This window comes from Acomys russatus, chromosome 10, assembly GCF_903995435.1.
Source record: "Acomys russatus chromosome 10, mAcoRus1.1, whole genome shotgun sequence".
Taxonomy (NCBI): domain Eukaryota; kingdom Metazoa; phylum Chordata; class Mammalia; order Rodentia; family Muridae; genus Acomys; species Acomys russatus.
The window spans coordinates 59,543,771-59,563,388 of NC_067146.1; the positions used below are offsets into that span (position 1 = coordinate 59,543,771).

Genomic DNA, 19,618 nt, shown 5'->3' on the forward strand with positions numbered 1-19,618 from the left:
GGTCTCACTTTGTGTTTTTATGAGCAATCAATGATCTCAAATTTTGCTGGGAAGAGGAGCAGTTTCAGATGGAGAGAGAGGTGGGACAAAAGAGAGTAATTGACAAGAATGACTAAAATTTATTATATATGCGTATAAGTATAAAACTATCAAAGAACTTTTTAAAATTAAAAAAAAAAATGCTGTCATCCTTTTTTTTTTTTTTCCTCCTTCCAGAATTGCACCATGCCAAACTACAAACTGTTTTATTTTAATATGAGGGGGAGAGCAGAAATTATTCGTTATATATTTGCTTACCTGGACATAAAGTATGAAGATTACAGAATAGAACAAGCTGACTGGCCAAACATCAAGCCAAGTAAGTGGCACAAACCATTCCAGCTCATTCAGGGAGAGTGTATTTCAGGGTTTTCCATTCTTCCTCCAAGAAATGCAAGCCTGATTCCATAGTGCTTCACACTGAGAAGCAGCTGTTCAGGTAGGTAAGCTGAACAGATGCATACTGCTCTCTGAGCTTGCTCTGCCTTTACTTTTTCTCAATATGTGGCTCATAGAACTGTAGAAACACCTGGGCAGCTGACCACACTTGAATATCGCCTCTACAGAGGTGCTATTCAAACTTCCCCAAACATCAGGTCCCTGTTTACAAAATAAGGCCACAGTTAACAGCCATCTCTCAGAGTTGAGTGCTTGAAGACTTGGTGGCATGTTACATGGCCAGGCCCATCTTTCCTCTCAAGCTTCTTATACCGCCTTCCTCTTGACTACACGTGTGCTTCAAATGAAGCCCATCAGATCACATTCATTTTATCTGGAACTCTGATTTGCTCACAGCACCTCGGGGCCTTGGGAAGTAGTTGGTGCGCTCACTGGGTCGGTGATCAAAACTTTGCTTCTGCCCAAAGTGAGTGAAACTGAACTTGTATTTACCCAGTGTGTGCATGGAGGCCTGTTCCCAGTGCTTGTGTGAAGTACATGACTTATAAGTGACACTTTATTCTTTAATTATGCACCCAAACCCAGGATACTTTTTAGAGGCTTGTAGGAAGTACACGTGGTGACGACCTCATGGTCATTCAAATGGTGGAGGCCCATTGATACAGAACAGTTTTAACAATGCTGTCAAGTAAGAGAAAAGGACTTTGCATAATTTGGTTTATAGTTTATTTTAAATATTTAAAATATTTGACTGTTTTGATATTTAAAAGTATTCTTAATATTTAAAATAAAAATATTTAGTGTTTCATGATTGTGACAGAAATGGGGGGAAGAATTTAAAGGATGGATTTAGTCAGAGGTCTCAGTGCAGTCAGCTCACTGCTCAGGGCCTGAAGAGAGAAACATCACGCTAGAAAGGGTGTGATGGAACAAAGCTGCTCAACATGTGAGGGCTGGGAGAAAGTAACTGATGGAGAGGCTCTAGCTGAGAAGAAAGGCAAAGTCCCAGCAGCCTGTTTTCACCAGCAAGGCCACTCCCACACACCCACCACCTCATAACAGTGAATCCAAAGCTAGAATGGCCCAATGGACCATCTGGTCATCTGTGGAAAGACCCTCACAGATAGATATGGATATTAATGCAGGTGGCTCACAATCTAATGAAGTTTGTGAGATTAACTAACACAATATGGACAAAGTAATAGCTGTCTGGCAGAAATATTCTTGCTTTAAATTTTATGAATTTTCTATAATAGCAGCACATTACTTTCTCATAAAAGTAAGAAGTTCAAGTCAGAAAAAAGTGAAATTTACTGATAGAGTATTAATGTTGTCTTCTATGACTTATATTTTTACAAAGTTCTTTCATCTTTTATTGTACACTTCAAATCGCTTTTCATCAAAATAAGATTAGGTTAAAACTTTCGGTTTTTAATGTTTGTTTAAGTAATTTATTCAGATTACATCTCAATTATTATAGGTTAAAACTTTCTCAGTTCATGTGTAAATCAAACTCTATAATTGTTTAAGTACTTTTTAATATAACTCATGAGATCTGTTTTGAGATTACAAAATTGATGAAGTTTCAAAACACAGGTTTTATAAAATGTTAAGTATGGGATGAAAAAGATGGCTCAGTGGTTAAGAGCAGTCGGCGTTCTTGCAGGGTGTTGGGGTTCAGTTTCCAGCACCCATGTGGAGGCTCACAGCTATTTGTAACTTCAGTCCCAAGGGCACCTGACTCTCCCTTCTGGCTTCCAAAGGCGTTGCACACACATGGTGCACTTACATACATGCAGGCAAAACACTCATAACACAAAAAAATACGACTAAGAAAGTCTTTTAAATCAACCTATAATGAGACAATAAGGCAGTATAACACATGGCATCCCCATAAACATTTTTGTTATTATTATTTTTTAATCTGCTAAGGGTATAAGCATAAGCCAGCAACCTCAGTTTATGCAGTGCCGGGGATCAAGCTCAGAGACTTGTGAGGCCTTCCGCCTGTTAGTCAGGCACTCTACCAACTGGGCTACATGCCCTGCCCACAAACATGATTTGTACAACCAACTTTTTAACCGACTTTGTATCCGGTTTCAAAGCTAACAAAATGTAAAAGACGGCACTAGAGAATATAAAATTGTCCCCTTTAAGAAGAACTGTTTTGAGGGGGTTGGATATAGCCCAAACAGTATAGTGTTCTTTAAAGTGAGTATATTTTTAAGTTTACATGCGTGTGTGCATATATTGTATATTTAAGATTTCCATGGTCTTAAGAGATACCTTGTGTCTGTCATCCTGAGTTCTCCCATCCTTCTGTGCTCCGCTCTGCTACTGACTTGACACTTGTTCTGTTGTAGCTCTTCCATTTGGCAAAATCCCTGTTTTGGAGGTAGAAGGACTTAAGCTTCATCAGAGCCTCGCAATAGCAAGATATTTGACCAAAAACACAGGTAATATACTTATTGTCGCTAAAGCTTTAGATAACTGAAAAAAATGTGATGCTTTTTTTTTCAATTTTTTTAATTAATATATTCATGTTACATCTCAATGGTTATCCCCTCCCTTGTATCCTCCCATTCCTCCCTCCCTCCCATTTTGCCCTTACTCCCCTACCCTATGACTGTGACTGAGGGGGACCTCCTCCCCCTGTATATGCTCATAGGGTATCAAGTCTCTTCTTGGTAGCCTGCTATCCTTCCTCTGAGTGCCACCAGGTCTCCCCATCCAGGAGACGTGGTCAAATATGGGGCACCAGAGTTCGTGTGAAAGTCAGTCCCCACTCTCCACTCAACTGATGCTTCTTTATACTACTTACTTAATAACTGTGTATTTTAACCGGGCATGGTGGTGAACGCCTTTAATCCCAACACTCAGGAGGCAGAGGAAGGCAGATCTCTGTGCGTTCCAAGACAGCCTGGTCTACAATGTAAGTCCAGGACAGCCAGAGCTGTTACACAGAGAAACCCTGTCTTGAAAAACAAAATCCAAACCAAACCAAAACAAAACAAAAAAGCAAAAGCAAAAAGAACCCCAAAACTGTATTTTTTTTAACTATGGTGCAATTAAGAATGGCTGTGGAGATTGGAACAATATAAATTCAGCATCTATGGTAGTAGAACTTTCTAAGAATACTGTAGACAGCTATTTTACTTTGCTATTTTATATTTTTATGTACAGGGTCATCTTATGTAGTCTTGCCTTGCCTAACATTTGTTATTCAGCCCATGTGGGCCTTAAACCCCTGTCCCTGCTGTAACAGCCTTCCCTGTGCTTGGATGACAGGTGTGTGCTGCCACATCAGACTACATATTCTCATTTACACTGTGCCTTCCCCCTCCTATATCACAGTACATTGCCACCATGTCCTTTCTAGAATCTAGAAATTTGGTCTGATATGTCACGGTAGTGTTAAGTATTATGATTTAGGCAAAAATAGCTAGAAATGCATACAGCACGTGAACGCTGGGCCTTATTGGACTGTTGTAATTATAATTCAGTATCCTTCATGCTGATCGTGCTGAAAAACATATGAAGGCAGTACACTTAACTCTACTGGGTATCACCGAGGCCTCCTTAACACCCCACCAGGGCAGTGAGTAGGGGGTAACAGAGATGACTCCTGCCTTCCTCTCAGCATGCTCCACTTCCTGCTTCCCCTCTTCTGCTATTCCTACTTAAACAATAAAATAATAATGATGATGATGATGATGATGCAACTTTGAGCTTTTGAAGAAGCCTTTTTCTTTTTAAACAATCTACTAGAATGACCATTTTTGCACTCCTAACCTTTTCATTCCATCTCACTGCTACTATGACATCATCCAAACATGCTGAGCACCCAAGTAACCCATCATGATTAGACCCCTATCTTGAAAACAAAGTTGTTTATTTTAAACACATACATGGGGCTGGATACTTGTTTCGGCATTAAGAGTATTTGTTATTCTTGCAGAAGACCTGGGTTTGGTTCCCAGCATCCACATGGTGGCTCTCAACTACTCATAACTCCTTGCCCAGGGTATCTGATAAGAACTATTTTACCTTTGTGGATACACATAGTGAGCATACATATATACATGAGGGCAAAATAATAATATACATAAGATGAGATACATCTTAAAAATTTAAGCACACACACACAAAATTGTACTAACAGATATTTCAACAAGTTTAAGAGTCAAAGGACATGGAATATGTCTATGGAAGTCAGGCTTAGAAGAGACAGGGGTATTTGAATGGTGCTTCTGTGGCTACCGTAGGGTTCCAAGACCTCCATTATTCATGTGCAGCAAGGTCATCTGGAGGGCTGCATACCACATACGCACTCTTCCTTGCTTCCATATTTGATTCCGGAGGCTGGGGAAGGACCCTGAAAAATATGCATCATTAACGATTTCCCAGATAGTGCTGAGGAAGCAGGCAAATCGACCTCACTTAGACTCACTAGACTTACAGCATCTTAGAGCATTACAAGTAAACAGAAAAAGGAAGAAGAAGGAGGAGGAGGAGGAGGAAGATGAAGAAGAAGAAGAAGAAGACCAAAACAAAACAAACAAAAATCCCAACAACAACCAGTCAAACAAACAAAAAACCTTCATCGTGTTTGTAGGGTAGAGAAGGAGGATTACTTAGCAAAATACATTGAACCTGGTTAGAAAATCCAAGACTTGGACTTCCCTAACGATTGAAGTATAATCAGGCACACCTGTAGAACAAATATCCTGTTGATACTTTCTTCTTGAATGGCCTGACTGTGGGACACACTGTAGAGATTTTTGAAATAGCCCCAGTGGCCTCAGAAAGTATATAGAAAATCTGAGAAAGTCTGCAGAAGCTTTGTAGAGCTAGACTACAGGAAAGGGCAGGAGAGCGCAGGAGGTAGGCTTAGTCATTCTCAGGGGGTTGGGGGTAGGGGAGGGTCACAAACACCCACAAGCACTCCTGTGTTCTTCCTCTCTGGTCTGTGTAAAAAGCTTCCTCAGTCTACAATACCTTTCACTTTATCTGGAGGCATGCCCAAGCTCCTGTGGGCCTAACTCACTGTGGGAGCCATGCCCTCCTGGATTGAAAAGGCAACAGTTGGTTTGAGGTGTGGTGTCTGGGTGATTTGATGCCTAAAAGTTCAGGAGGGAACAAAGCTCCAAATATTTGCAAAGGAGCTTTACAGATGCCTATGGCTTAGACATAGGCTTAGACCAAGGCATCAGCTTCTGGAAAATAACTGCTAAAGCCTGGAAGACTGAAGTCAAACCAGGCCTGAGGGAGTGTGAGGGGGATGGTGAGAGGCAGTTTCAGGTTAATGAGGAGAATCGGTTCTTGGAAATCATATGTGAGAGTTACAGGAAAGTGAAACAAGCATGTTCCTTCACCCTGAACAACATCACTGAGGAGGTGTTTATAAGAGACACTCATCGTCAGCATAGTTCATTGACACTTAGAAATTTGATACAGTTGTACAAAATCAGTCAATTTTACAAGACTTTCATACTGAATCATTTCAAATTGACAGCCCTGAGGAAAAGATTAGAAAGATCAATGACTTGTTTGAAAAAACGATTAACAAATGACGAAAAAAATAAAATAAAAAGAAATCATCAGCCACTGTTTACTTTTTTTTTTTTTTTTAATTGAACGCTTTGAAGATCTTGTAAGTTGAGGCAGGAGAAATGGCTCAGCAATTAAGAGTACTGGCTGCTCTTCCAGAGTAGCTGGGCTGGGTTCCCAGCACCTACATGGCAGCTCACAACTGTCGCCAGCTGTAGGGGATCCAACACCCTCTTCTGAACCACTGGCATATGGTACACCAGCAGATAAGCAAGCAATCGCTCATGCACATAAAAATTAAAATTTTTTAAATGTCTGAAGACACTTGCAAGTTTTTGTGACTTTTTTTTTCTTTTTTAATCCCAGTTTTCATTTTTGTTTACCTCCCAAGGCTCTTGAGCCCTCGGTTTTCCTTCTGAAGGAAGTGTTTCAATTTGAAGGGAATGTGGTAACTGGAAGAAACATGCCATCCAACACACAGAACCGATGTACTGTAGCCTCAGGCAGCTGAACCACAGTAGGTATTTGACCAACAGGAGCCCCAGCTCCCAGGACACCACAGTAGTTGCTATGGTTGTCTTCTATCTAGCTTCATGGTGAGATACTTAGGATCCCACAGCATGTGGCTTTCCGTCAAGGCATTTTCTTGTCCCAAGGTTAAGACATTGTATTATTTTTTAAGTTGACATTTTATGGTGAAAGCCAGGACCAGATACTTACAGGAGTTTTTCAGGCTGCACAAAGAAGAATAGGGAATAGAATTTTAGAATTTTCTCCCAGCCCCGTGGCTGACCTCTGTCTTCTGGCTTGCGACTGTTTTACATTGAGTTTTCTAAGGCGTGAACATGTTGCCTAATTGATAAATTAGGAGTAAATTAAATTGAGCATGTTGGTAGATACAAAAATAGCCTCTTTCTATCCCATAGATTTGGCTGGGAAGACGGAGTTGGAGCGATGTCAAGCTGATGCAGTGGTGGACACACTGGATGATTTCATGTCACTTTTTCCATGGGCAGAGAAAAATCAAGATGTAAAAGTAATGTGATAAGCTTACTATCATTACTATGGTTAACCTTGTTATAATATATAGAGATGTCATGCACAGATCTGGTATGAAAGGGGATTTATAATGGGAAAGGGGGAAGAGGGGACAAAAGGGGTGGCAGCCCACGACAGAGGGAGATAGTGGGAGAGACTGAGAGAGGCCAGCAGAGACCAGGAGAGAGGCAGAAGGAGAGGTAAGAGAGAAAAAGAAAAAGGCTAGCAGGTCCTTTTTATCCTGCACATACTTGGAGTGCGCCTGGGCCACACCTGGCAGAGGCAGGTGATGACATCAGCAGTTGCTAGGCAATCTAGAAACAGGCTAGTGGAACCTCTTAACATTCCTCCCTTTAATCCAAGCACTTGGGAGGCAGAGGCAGGCAGATCTCTGTGAGTTTGAGGCCATGTGAATTCGAGGCCAGCCTGGTCTATAAAGCGAGTCCAGGTCAGCAAGGGCTACACCGAGAAACCATGTCTTGAGAAGAAAATGAGGAAGTAGGAAGGGGTGCTGAAACAGGAATGAGGACATTGGACTTCTTCTCATGCGAGACAAGCTAAAGTATAAAAATGCAGGTTCATTGGAAACTGTTCTTGGCCACCATGAGAGAGAGAATCAAAATGTCTGGGTTGTATGGTGAAGGGGGAAGGGGAGGGGAAGCCCCTGCCCTGAAAAGTTCAGGGTAGAGAGCCGGGTATGTAGCCCATGCCCTGTGCCCTGCAGCAGGTAGAGAACAAGGGATGCTGGGAGATCCTGGAGCTGCTTGTCCTGCGTCTAAAGCATGACATCCCAGCCTTCTGTCAATTGGGAAGGCATATTCATCTATGACTTCTTCCTCCTGGCATTGGGGAGTTGATATTAGGGTGGGGGGATGGGCAGAGAGTTGGAATGTTGGTCATGTCCAGGAAGAGCAGGCTGTCCTACTTGCTGTTCAGGGTCTGTAAGAATTATCTGTGAGGCTAGGAAGGAAAATTCAGGTCCAGCTGAAGCAATCCGTGAGGCACCTGTGGGTAGCCGCTTTGGCGCTGTCTTTGATGTAGGAAACACTTGGGCCTGACAGGATATTGGAACATATGTATGGGCAGAAGACAAAGTAGGTTAGGGAGAAAAAATGGCTTGTAGGTAATGCTGTGAGGCATTTCCTTAATTAGGGATTGATGGGGAGGGACCTGTTGTGGGTGGGACTACCCCTGGGTAGGCGGTCCTCTTCTCTAAGAAAGTAGGCTGAGAAAACCATAGGAGCTGATAAGCAGCTCTCCTCTGGGACTTCAGATTCTGTGTCATCCGTTCCTGCCACCAGACTCCTGCCTGAAGTTTCTTCCCTGATTGCTCTCAGTGAGAGTACAACCTGAAAGCCGTAAGCTGAAATGAACCCCTTTCTCTGTTTCTTTTGGTCAGTGTTTATCACAGCATTAAAAATCCTAAGACAGTTGGGTAAGGAATTCTCTGTGGCAAGCAGTGTTTCTATCAGCATCTGAGGACACTGCAGGCTCTGGGCCGTTGACATGTTTGGCTAATCTAATTATTTTCCTTAAAGTTCTAGATGTTTTAGAAGGGTAAGTTTTGTTGTGTGCACTGGCACACACCTCTAATCTCAGCACTCTGGAGGCAGAAACATGCAGATCTCTATGAGTTCATGGCAAGCTGGGTCTACACAGAAAACTTTGGGCCAGCCAAGGCTCTATAGCGAGAGCCTACCTCACAAAACAAACAAGAAAATATATTTTTTTCTTTAAGGGAAAAGAAAGAAATGGAGAGGTTTATGTGCCATTCGTTTTCTTTCCTGTGTGTGTCTGAATGTACATATGTGTGCACATGCATGTGTAGGCCAGAGATCAATGTCCAATAGCTTCCTCAGTCCTTCCCTGGCTCGCTTATTGAGACAGAGTCACTAATTCACCTAGACTGACTGGCCAGCAAAGCCAACACACCCTTCCATTCCTCCTCCTCCTCCATGCTGGGGTTACAGCCGTGTGTTAGGGAGCCTGGGTTCTCCATGGGCACTAGGGATCCAAGCTTGAGTCCCTGTGTTTGAAGAGAACGCATCTTATTAATGAGCCTGGCACCAACTTATTTGGGCCCATTCAGTATGACACTGTGTTTAAAAAAAATCAAAATCATCTGGGAGGTGGTGGCTCACACCATTAATCCCAGCACTCAGGAGGCAGAGAGAGGTGGCTCTCTGTGAGTTTGAGGCCAGCCTGGTCTACAAAGAGGGTTCCAGGACAGCCAAGGCTACAAAGAGAAACCCTGTCTTGAAAAACAACAACAAAAAAGTCAAACATCCTTGAATTCTCTTAAAATTCCTTCACTGTCTCCAAACCTCTTTATTCTCTTTGTCATGTAGAAGTCCTGATTTGAGAGGCTGAGGTTTTTTTCTACCTCCCATTTTTTGCTTTTTTGGTTTTGTTTTTTGTTTTGTTTTGTTTTGTTGTGCTTTCAGGAAAACACCCTCTTCTTGACTCCTGGACATTTGAGTTCTACATTTCCCCCCTTTAAAACTTAACAGGGTTTTAAATAGACTATCTCTTGACACTTGATGCAGGTATACAATGTATCTTGATCATATCTACTTCTGGAGACTGCCTGACAAGCTTGTTTCTTTTTGTATAGAGCTTGGTTTCACTCTGGGGGTATTTTGTATTCATTTTACGGATACGATGTCATCTGTCTAACCATTGCTTGCCCAACAAAAGTTGCTTTACTTCCAGTTTGCTGTAGTCCCTGTCAGGAGTTAGGCCATCCTCTAGAATCCATGGTAGTGTGAAGGACTGTGGTTTACATCTGTACATGCACAGATAATTTATTGATTTTGAGTGACACTGTGCTATGTGAGGTTCTTCCCAATGTCTCCCGCTCCCAGCATCTGGTCTTGTAATGGGAAGAGCTCCTGGAGAAGACGGTGATCTAGAAACAATGGGAAGAGAACAACAGTGGCTTCAGAATGTACTCTTCAGTGTGGGTATACTCATCCCATTCTTCTATTTTAAATATATTATTCGCGGTACCCTCTGTCCTATACGCTGTTCTGGCCCCTCTAGCCTCCTGTAGAAAAGGATGGAGTCCTGTCAATTAGCCCGAAGTGAAGGAGAAGCCTCTCAAAACTGCTTCTCGGCAATTCTCACCAGTCTCAGCTTCCTTCCTCCTCGGGCCCAGACTGTTTCTTGAATAAGCATAGAGTTAGTTCCCAGTTTTCCCCGTCTACTCACCTACACAGCTTCAAACTCTGTTTGTTCTCATCCTCTCCTCTTTTCACCTCCATATAGATTTCATCTTGTAAAGCATAGTGCACCAGTGTTGAGTTGGGTTGGAGATAAGCTTGTGTACAAATGTCAAATCCGTCACCGTTATCCAGTTTCTTTATTCTGGCCCTCTAGTGGCCTCATTTGGGATACTTCAATAGGAAGTGTCCCCTTGACAGATATCAGATTGACAAACTCTTTTTTAAATTTTTATTTTTTTTTATTTAATTAATTTATTCAGATTACAACTCAATTGTTATCCCATCACTTGTATCCTCCCATTCCTCCCTCCCTCCCACTTTCACCCTATTCCCTTCCCCTACGTCTATGAGTGAGGGGGACCTCCTCCCATCATAGGCTATCAAGTCTCAGAGTGCCATCAGGCCTCCCCACCAAGGGGAGGTCATCAAATATGGAGCACCAGAGTTCATGTCAGAGTCAGTCCCCACTCTCCACATAACTGTGGAGAATGTCCTGTCCATTGGCTAGATCAGAGTAGGGGTTCGATGTTTAATACTTGTATTGTCCTTTGTTAGTACAATAGTTTGAGCAGGTGCCCCTGGGCCCCAATTCACCCATCACGATGTTCTTCTTATAGGTTTCTAGGACCCTCTGGATCCTTCTATTTCCCCATCTCCTATATTTCTCTTACCTAGAGTCCCAGTAGGATGTCCTCACATCTATCCCAATCTCCTGGTGAGTAAAGACTTTCATGGGACATGCCTTTTGGGCTAGTGCCCAATTATAAGTGAGTATATACCATGTGAGTCTTTCTGCTTCTGGGTTAAATCACTCAGTATGATCATTTCTAGTTCCATCCATTTGTCCACAAATATTGGGATTTCCTTGTTTTTAATAGCTGAGTAGTATTCCATAGTGTAAATGAACCACAGTTTCTTTATCCATTCTTCAACTGAGGGACATTTAGGCTGTTTCCAGGTTCTGGCTATTATGAATAGGGCTGCTATGAACATGGCTGAGCATATGTCCTTGTGTGGTGGAGCATATTCTGGGTATATTCCAAGGAGTTGAATAGCTGGGTCTTGGGGGAAGCCCTAAGGGAAATGGACAGATTGACAAATTCTTTAACTGCCAGGATCCCGCATTATCAGATCTCATCACCAGGCAACCCTCTGGTCCTCTCACTGGCAGTATCTCCAGTGGATAGAAAGGGATTTCATTGTCATGCTCAAGAGGCAGCGGCAGCCATGGTAGTTTGGAAGGTGCTTAGAGTCAGACAAGTGTAAGAATGTGACCTGAGCCGCCCACCTGGCAAAACTCTAGAATGCTTGGTCCGATCACACAGGGCATGACTGCTCCAGCAGGAGCTTATTTCCCAGCTGAGGACAGGGAAGACTCTCTTGGGCTCAGGGGTTTAGATGGGAAGGACCGTGAAAGGCATGCAAACCAGTGGTCTCCCTCAGACTGTGTGGTCTTAACTCTTGGGGTATGATGTCACTGTGCCAGCAGCTGCCCTGAACATGAGTAGACATGAGAGCCAGCCCAAGCCCAAAAGCCACAGACTGGAACAACCAATGTGACGCTCGTCACGTTACTTAAGCATCTGCATTCTAAATACTATTTAGATGGTTGAAGATATTTAGAGTATTTATATAAATAAAGTATGTTAGGAATATGGGGAGAGAGAGAAAAAGGAGAAGGAGGGAGGAGAGGAGAGAGAGAAAGAGAGAGAGAGAGAGAGAGAGAGAGAGAGAGAGAGAGAGAGAGAGAGAGAGAGGAGAGAACCCCAGGACAAAATCTTTAAAAGCTCAGCTTTGATGACAGAAGGGTAACAGACTTTTTGGCACAATTTATTTGAATCCCATTGCCTTTTTAACAGAGAATTCCCTTATCACAGCTCAAGTTCTTTGAGTGTGAAGTATAGATAAAAGGGGCTCTCCTTCGAAGTATGTTGGAAGCATTAAATGACAGTGTATAGGTATCTATATAACAAGGAGACAGTGTTCACTAAACATCAGCTACTATAATTACATTAGTTAAATGTTACTTTGCCCTTATATTTATCTGTGTGGCATCTATTTCACATATTATTATAAACCCACAGACAAATACATCATGCTCCCCAATATAGAAAAAACTTGGGTATAAAGATTTTTGTCCAGTGTCCCAAAGACTCCACTGCTAGGCAGTCTGCCACCTTCTCAGCTTGCTTTTCTCTCCTTTTCTACCTTTCCATGGCTGAGGATCTGCGACAGAGGGCACTTCCCAAATGAGTGTGTCCTCTGGCCATTGCCGATAAAACGTACACCCCAGCTTTGTGTGGAACACGGTCAGCAGTGCTATCTTACGTCTCTCAAACAGGTTCAGAAGACTTGAACTTGGTTTCAGGAGCACATTATGCAAAAGAGCATGTTGCAGAGGCATCAATAGCTAAGGACTACAGCGTCTCTGCCTGGGCATCAGAGGCGGTTGCTGCCACCTACTGGTCAGGTGGCCTTATCAAAATACTGCAGTAAGATGGCAGTACAAGCATTCTTGTTGGTGAGACAAGTATGACATCTATGCAGCCCAGGCTGGACTTGTAGCTCCGCTGCCCCAGCCTCCTGAGTGCAGGTATTAGAAGCGTGGCCATCCCACAAGCCTGCCTGAAAATATCATCATGCTGGAAAAAATGCATGAGCTATAACAATTGCTGACATTTCTGTATTTGTTGCTAAAATTTGTTCCAATTTTAAAGGACTAAATGAAACAATATGTCTCCGGATACTGGTCACTAGATCTGCCCTTGAATTCAGTATGAGTATTAATTAACTACATAATGTGTCTATATTTGTTTTCTCATCTAAAGAGCAATGCGCAGGTTGGAGACAAGTAGGACAGAGGTAATTATGATGTTCTGATTTCAACACTGAATGGCAGCGGTGGTGAGGACTTGGAAATAGTAAGAAACAGACAACTTTCTATATCCTTCTCCGGTACAAAACTCAGCTCACAAGTCTTCTGAAGAAGAGACCGGAAACTCAGAGCTATCAAGTCAAAGAAAGGACACTTAGAATTATAGTAATAGGGTTGGCAAGATGGGTCAGCGGGTACAAGGTGCTTGGGCAGTACCCAGCCTGAGTGGCTGGGTTTGCTCTCTTCCTTGGCGGAAGGAGAGAAATGACTCCCAAAAGCTGCCTTCTGGTTTCCACACAGGCTCTGTGGCACAAGTATACAAACACACCAAACACAACAATAAATGTACTTGTAAAACTTGAGTAATAAATGACTGAGTCAGGCCTGGGTCTCAATAAGGTCATAACTATGAAGAAACCAATGCATATCTACTTTCGCTCTGTGTAACTTGCTATTCAAATTGCACTTACTTTTCTTATTAGTCACAAGAATGTCTGCTCTCTCCTAGGAGCGGATGTTCGAGGAGTTGCTCACACGTCATGCACCTCGCCTTCTCAAAGACTTGGACACATACTTAGGGGACAAGGAGTGGTTTATTGGCAACTATGTGAGTATGTTTTGTGTGTTTAAAAATGTCAGCAATTATATTTAGAGAAGTCAAGGAACTAAAACTAAAAATGTTATTCCAGCCAGGTATGACGGTACACCGCTCCCCCAGCACATGAGAAGCTGCATAACGAGTTTGATGCCAGCCTGGGCTACCTGAGCCCCGGTCCCAAAAAGGAAAGGAGGATTGTGGCGGGGGGCAAGGGGCAATAATTACTCAGAAACTACACTAGAGAAGAAAAAACTCGCTAAGCTTCTTTAAACTTAACTCTTTACACAGGTCTGACCTGGAGTCATGAAGTACTTTATATAATTATATACATTAATTTTTTTAAAGCTATCTTAAAAATCAAAAGAAAGTGAAGCAATCTGTGTCACATATGTAAGAGTACATAAAGGCTACTTACTGGGTTATTTGTGCATGTGTGTGTACATGTGCACATGCATGTAAGGATGTGTGTGTGTGTATGATATGGAGGCCATAGGTTGACTTCACTGTTTACACTGTCTACCTTGTTTTCTGAGACAAAGTGTCTTACAATCAAGCTAGGCTGGCTGGACAAGGAGGCCCTGGGTTGTTCCTGTCTCTGCCTTCCCAGTGCTGGGATCACAAATCTCTGCCACCATACCCAGCTTTTGTCCGTGGGTTCTCAGGCTCAAACATGGCTCCTCACAACACTGCACAGCAAGCACTTTACCAAACAAGCTATTTCCCCAGCCTTTATGTTGCATTCTCAAACAAACAAACAAAAAACCCTACCTTCTGATCTACCCAATGTTCAAGACATTCTCCAGAGTTATGTGGCGAGCGAGGACTGACTCTGACATGAACTCTGGTGCCCCATATTTGACCACCTCTTCTGGGTGGGGAGGCCTAATGGCATTCAGAGAAAGAATAAGCAGCTACCAAGATGAGACTTGATAGCCTATGACCATAGAGAGGGGGAGGAGGGCCCCCTCAGTCATAGACCTAGGGGAGGGGAATAGGGTGAAAGTGGGAGGGAGGGAGGAACAGGAGGATACAGGTGATGGGATAACAATTGAGTTGTAATCTGAATAATAAAATTTAAAAAACTACCTTCAATGCAAGGTATGGTAGTCTGAACTCAACAATCTCAGAAAAACAAACTCACACACCATTTTCAGAATGCTAATACATTATTAGAATTATTAGTCCTGGGCACTATTTGTATTGCTTTAACAGTCTTATGATTTGTACATTGTGAGTGCAAAAATCAGAAATTATACTGATGTTAGTAAAAAGCAGGGTCTTTGGTACGGGAGGAGACAAAGATAAATCCAGTCAGTGTGAATAATTACCTCCTTATAACCAGACTCTGGTCTTTTTTTTTTTTTTTTTTTTTTTTGAGACAGGGTTTCTCTGTGTAGCCTTGGCCATCCTGGACTCACTTTGTAGACCAGGCTGGCCTCGAACTCACAGCGATCCGCCTGCCTCTGCCTCCCGAGTGCTGGGATTAAAGGCGTGTGCCACCACGCCCGGCTTTTTTAAAGATCTATTTATTTATTATTATGTATACAGTGCTCTGCCTGCATGTACGTCTGCAGGTCAGAGGAGGGCATCAGATCGCATTATAGATGGTTGTGAGCCACCATGTGGTTGCTGGGAATTGAACTCATGACCTTTGGAAGAGCAGTCAGTGCTCTTAACCGCTGAGCCATCTCTCCAGCCCTTAAATACAGAAACAAGCTGGGGATTCAGAGGCAAATGACTGTCAATTTGAGACAAGGAAGATAAGTACTTTTTCATGCTAGAAGTAAATAAGCTACCAAAGCAACCAGAGTTGGTATCACAAGGATTCAGACATGAGCTGGAGACTGACTAGAGATGGAGCCATCTGGGCTTCAATGAGAATGTTAATAGCAGAGTATTGGAACAAGTCAAAACAGAGGAGCTTATGACAGCTTACGCTACATCCAAACACACAACACCCAGACCGAAGCTCCACCGAAGTCAAATCTGACTTCAGTGCTGTTGTAGGTGGAGTTTCCCAGCTTTTTGGGCTACTCTATATGGAAGACAGGAAAAGGGGCTGTCTGTGCTTTGGATGGTTCTGATCAGTCTACCTTGTCCCTACATCTTGTTTTCCACTGCAATATACAATCCCACTCGTCTTCTCACTAGCTTTTTCTAAACTCTTTTCATTTCCTATTTTCTGAGTAGTTCTAGGAACTAGTATTTCCTGAGCACTCTTTGTTCTCTACTGAGCTCCAAACTAGACATCTCGCACTATCAGATAAAGGCTGCTAAGCTTGGTGTTTCTGAACCCTCAGGTTAAACGTATTTCATCTCTTAGAGGGTCCCTCTCCCCATATTAGTTACTGCACTTTTCCTTCATCATCGGTTTCACTGTTTGATAGATCTCTTCTAAAACAAAACCCCAGGCTGGGGATGAGGTTTAGTGGTGTCTGAGGGCTCTGAATTTGAGCCACAGCACTGCAAACAAACAAATGTACATCAGAGGAGGGCACTGCATCCCTAACACCTAGATATGGGTATGCCACACAATAGGCACCTGAAAATAAATATTCCTTAGCTAAACTGTAAATTCTCTAGGCAGCAATCTTTCTATTCTTGTTTTGTTTTTGTTTGTGAGACAGGGTTTCTCTGTGTAATAGATTCAGTTATCCTGGAACCCTTTGTAGACCAGGCTGGCCTCAAACTCACAGCAATCTGCCTGCCTCTGCTTCCCAAGTGCTGGGATTAAAGGCATGCTCCACCACACCCGGCACAGCAATCTTTCTTAGATGGCAGCAAGCTTGTGAAACACCAGCAAACAACTCTAGTAATTTATGCACACACAAACAAACTTAGTCGACATTAAATCTCACTCTAGAGCTGGTCTTGGAGAAACATGCTGGTCTCGGGCAGCCTGGTCTCCAGAGAGTTCCAGTAAAACATTCTACAGTGTCAGACTATCTCCCAAGAATAAAAATTTGAAAGTGAGCAAATAACAAGACAAACTTCACTGTGCTAATGTGATTATGGAACCAATGTAACACTCCAATGATGAAGCTCAAATAACAATGAAGACCACTCAGCTGACCCAGGCTTCACCTTGGCCAACTCCAGTATTCCATTAAAGGCCAGATACCCATATAGTTGTCTTGATATGATGCAAAGATAACCTATTTTACCCCAAATCTTTTATTTGGAATTATAGACCCTGAAAGAATAACCCACACACCATTTATTCCTTTCTACCTTAAAACACAGAGTAGGTTGTGTTAAGACAACAGTGAAATAATGTCGTAAACAACATAATGAAATAAGCACAGACGTCACACGGGATACCTGCAAGACTAATACAGAATCATCAGTGGTAACATACAAAAAGGAACAAACTATTTTCAAATACAAAATTAAAGCGTGTACACTGGACAGGTACACAACTGGAATGACCCTACCTTTTTCTACAGAGGGCTTTTGGCAAAGATGGAAATCTCTGAGTTAAGTCAGATGAAAATGTGCTGTCGGACTTGTGGAGATTGGACAGGCCTTCAAAACAATGTAGCACTGGACTGAATGCTGTCACCTGTCTATCTCAGGCATCTATATTAAATCAGACAGCAGTCATCTGAGTGTCCCCTGGGCATTGTAATGTTTGTTGGTTTCTAATTTCATCATGTTCAGCTTTTGTACCAAGAAAGAATTGTTTTGAAATCGAAGGGAAATGTTCCTTGCAAGAAATTAAGTTCACTTTTGGAATGCTGATAGCTTCTTATATTCAATAGCCAAGTCTTTGTTTTCCTTTAAGCAGGTAACTTGGGCAGACTTCTACTGGGATGTCTGCAGCACCACACTTTTGGCATTAAAGCCTGACTTGCTGGACGTCCACCCCAGGCTGGTATCATTACGGAACAAAGTCCAAGCTATCCCTGCCATTGCTACTTGGATACAAAAGAGGCCACAGACCAAACTGTAGATGATACAGGCCCCAGCACCAGATGAGAGCGCTCCATCAGCCTGCTAGATGATCAGCATGCTTCTCACTACCACTAGGACTCTCGGTTGCTTTCTGCTTGCTATGCATAATTCTTTTGTTGTATGGTTTTGTCTTTATTTCTGTAGGCATTTAGTCTCCAGTATTTTACTTTTCCAGAACTTTATACTTTTCTTTATAATTGGAGGGAAATAGTTCACAATACATGCTGCTTTGCATTGATATCAATTGTCACGCATGCTTTTGCTAAACAATACTAGTTTTCCTGGCTATTGTGTCAGTTACCACAGTTTTAACTGTAATTATGTGAAATACAGATTTTGCAGCCAGCTCTTCAATCAACAAATTGCTACACAGAAAGCAATGCCTATAATGCTCAGTGGCCAACCATATCACTAGCCATCACTGTACATGCTATTCAGGTATACACCAAAGGGTACAGGTTGCTTCACAAAAACACACGTCTGACATGTCACAACATAGGTGCTAACAAGACATAACTCAAAAAGATGAAAGTACAGCTAAGGAAGGTATGTTAGAGCTTAATTCAAATTCAACAGAAATGGAGGTACAGAAAAAATATGACTCTGAATTCAGAACTGTTGCAATTCAGGGGACTGTAGATAAAGGGCCTCCATCAGCTCACTGGCATAAAAAGTTAGGTGCTCTACAGACAATAGATAGTGGATTACAGTAATCCCTAACATCAAAACAAAACAAAACAAAAAATATGACAAAAATCCAGAAGTCAGTGGAATGAGAAGACAACCTACAGACTAGGGTAAAGTGGGTGTACAGAACTTTGACATGATAAGGAATTGTAATTGAAAATACATAAAGAACTGTGAAAACATATAGTAAAAAACAATAATAATACCCTGACTAAAATGTCAGCTGAGAAGCTGACACTTAAAGAAGATATACCAGTAGCCATAGGCATGTGAAGAGGTGCCAAAATAACTGCAGCACAGACTAGAATGGGTAAAAATTTTAAACACCAAATAAACACTAAAGGGGCAGTGAAGTAATGTGAACTGGGACTAACTGCTGATGGCAATGCAAAAGACGTAGCTTCTCCCCCAAAACAAACAAAATGTCCTCTTACTGTGGGGCCTAGTAGTCTCACACTGTGTCATCTACACAAATGAGCTGAAAGTATGTCCACACTAAGTTTGAACATGGTTGTTCGATGTAGCTGTCAAAACTCTAAAAACTCAAAGACGTTGTGAGCAGGAAATGAAGAAATAAAGCGTGGTACCTACAGATCAAAGATGGTAACCCAAGCTTAGTAAAGAGGCATGAACAGAACATGAGCTATTAACACACAACCAAGTCAAAGGAGCCTACACAATTAAGGCCACAACTACGTAAAATACTAGAAAAGGCAAAAATGATGGGAACAGTAGAGGATGAGAAGCTGTCCAGGTCAGTGGTGACATGGGGAAGGCAGTGGCAGATGGGCGGTCTGGAAAAATCTCACTATTCTGTGATGCTCTCTATAATAATGATGTAAATTATAAATTTACACTAAAGTCAAGTCCAGGACAACCAGGGCTACACAGAGAAACCCCTGTCTCGTGAGGGAAAAAGCCTGCTACAGTTATCATGATATTAACAACTGGGTTTTGTATGCCTGTGATGTGTAATGGTGCCAGCCTATTGAAGGGATAAGTGAAGATTCATCCTGAGTAACAAATCTCTACCTACTGCCAAGCAATATCTTGAACATAAGATGATCCCATTTCTACTCATTATATACTTCTAATGGGGAAAGAGAAAGGGTTAGAAACTATCACAAAGGGTGTAAAATACAACTTAATGATCACAAATATGTTTATTAATAAACCCAAGACATAATAATAGGATATTACAAGGAGAATCCAACTACATTTAATTATAAGAAATATGGGTATAACACCACCACA

At 42.1% G+C, this 19,618-nt stretch overlaps 1 protein-coding gene across 2 annotated transcripts; it reads left to right on the top strand.

Moving 5' to 3' along the window:
* Positions 1-220: 220 nt before the first annotated feature.
* On the top strand, positions 221-17,950 carry Hpgds (hematopoietic prostaglandin D synthase). Of its 2 annotated transcripts, none has more exons than XM_051152251.1 (5): positions 221-358; positions 2,802-2,894; positions 6,915-7,024; positions 13,634-13,732; positions 17,508-17,950. In XM_051152251.1, the coding sequence occupies exons 1-5, from the start codon at positions 226-228 to the stop codon at positions 17,673-17,675; spliced, it is 603 nt and encodes a 200-aa protein (XP_051008208.1). In that variant the 5' UTR covers positions 221-225; the 3' UTR covers positions 17,676-17,950. The 2 variants fall into 2 exon arrangements, with proteins under 2 accessions (XP_051008208.1, XP_051008209.1); XM_051152252.1 differs by having other exon boundaries at positions 17,511-17,950.
* Positions 17,951-19,618: the final 1,668 nt, after the last annotated feature.

Excerpts from the sequence above, each read along its gene's own strand:
- Hpgds (XM_051152251.1), top strand. The coding sequence starts at position 226 with ATGCCAAACTACAAACTGTTTTATTTTAATATGAGGGGGAGAGCAGAA. Across the intron at positions 7,025-13,633 it reads AGAAAAATCAAGATGTAAAA|GAGCGGATGTTCGAGGAGTT; the intron begins GTAATGTGATAA and ends GCTCTCTCCTAG. Across the intron at positions 13,733-17,507 it reads AGTGGTTTATTGGCAACTAT|CAGGTAACTTGGGCAGACTT; the intron begins GTGAGTATGTTT and ends TTTTCCTTTAAG.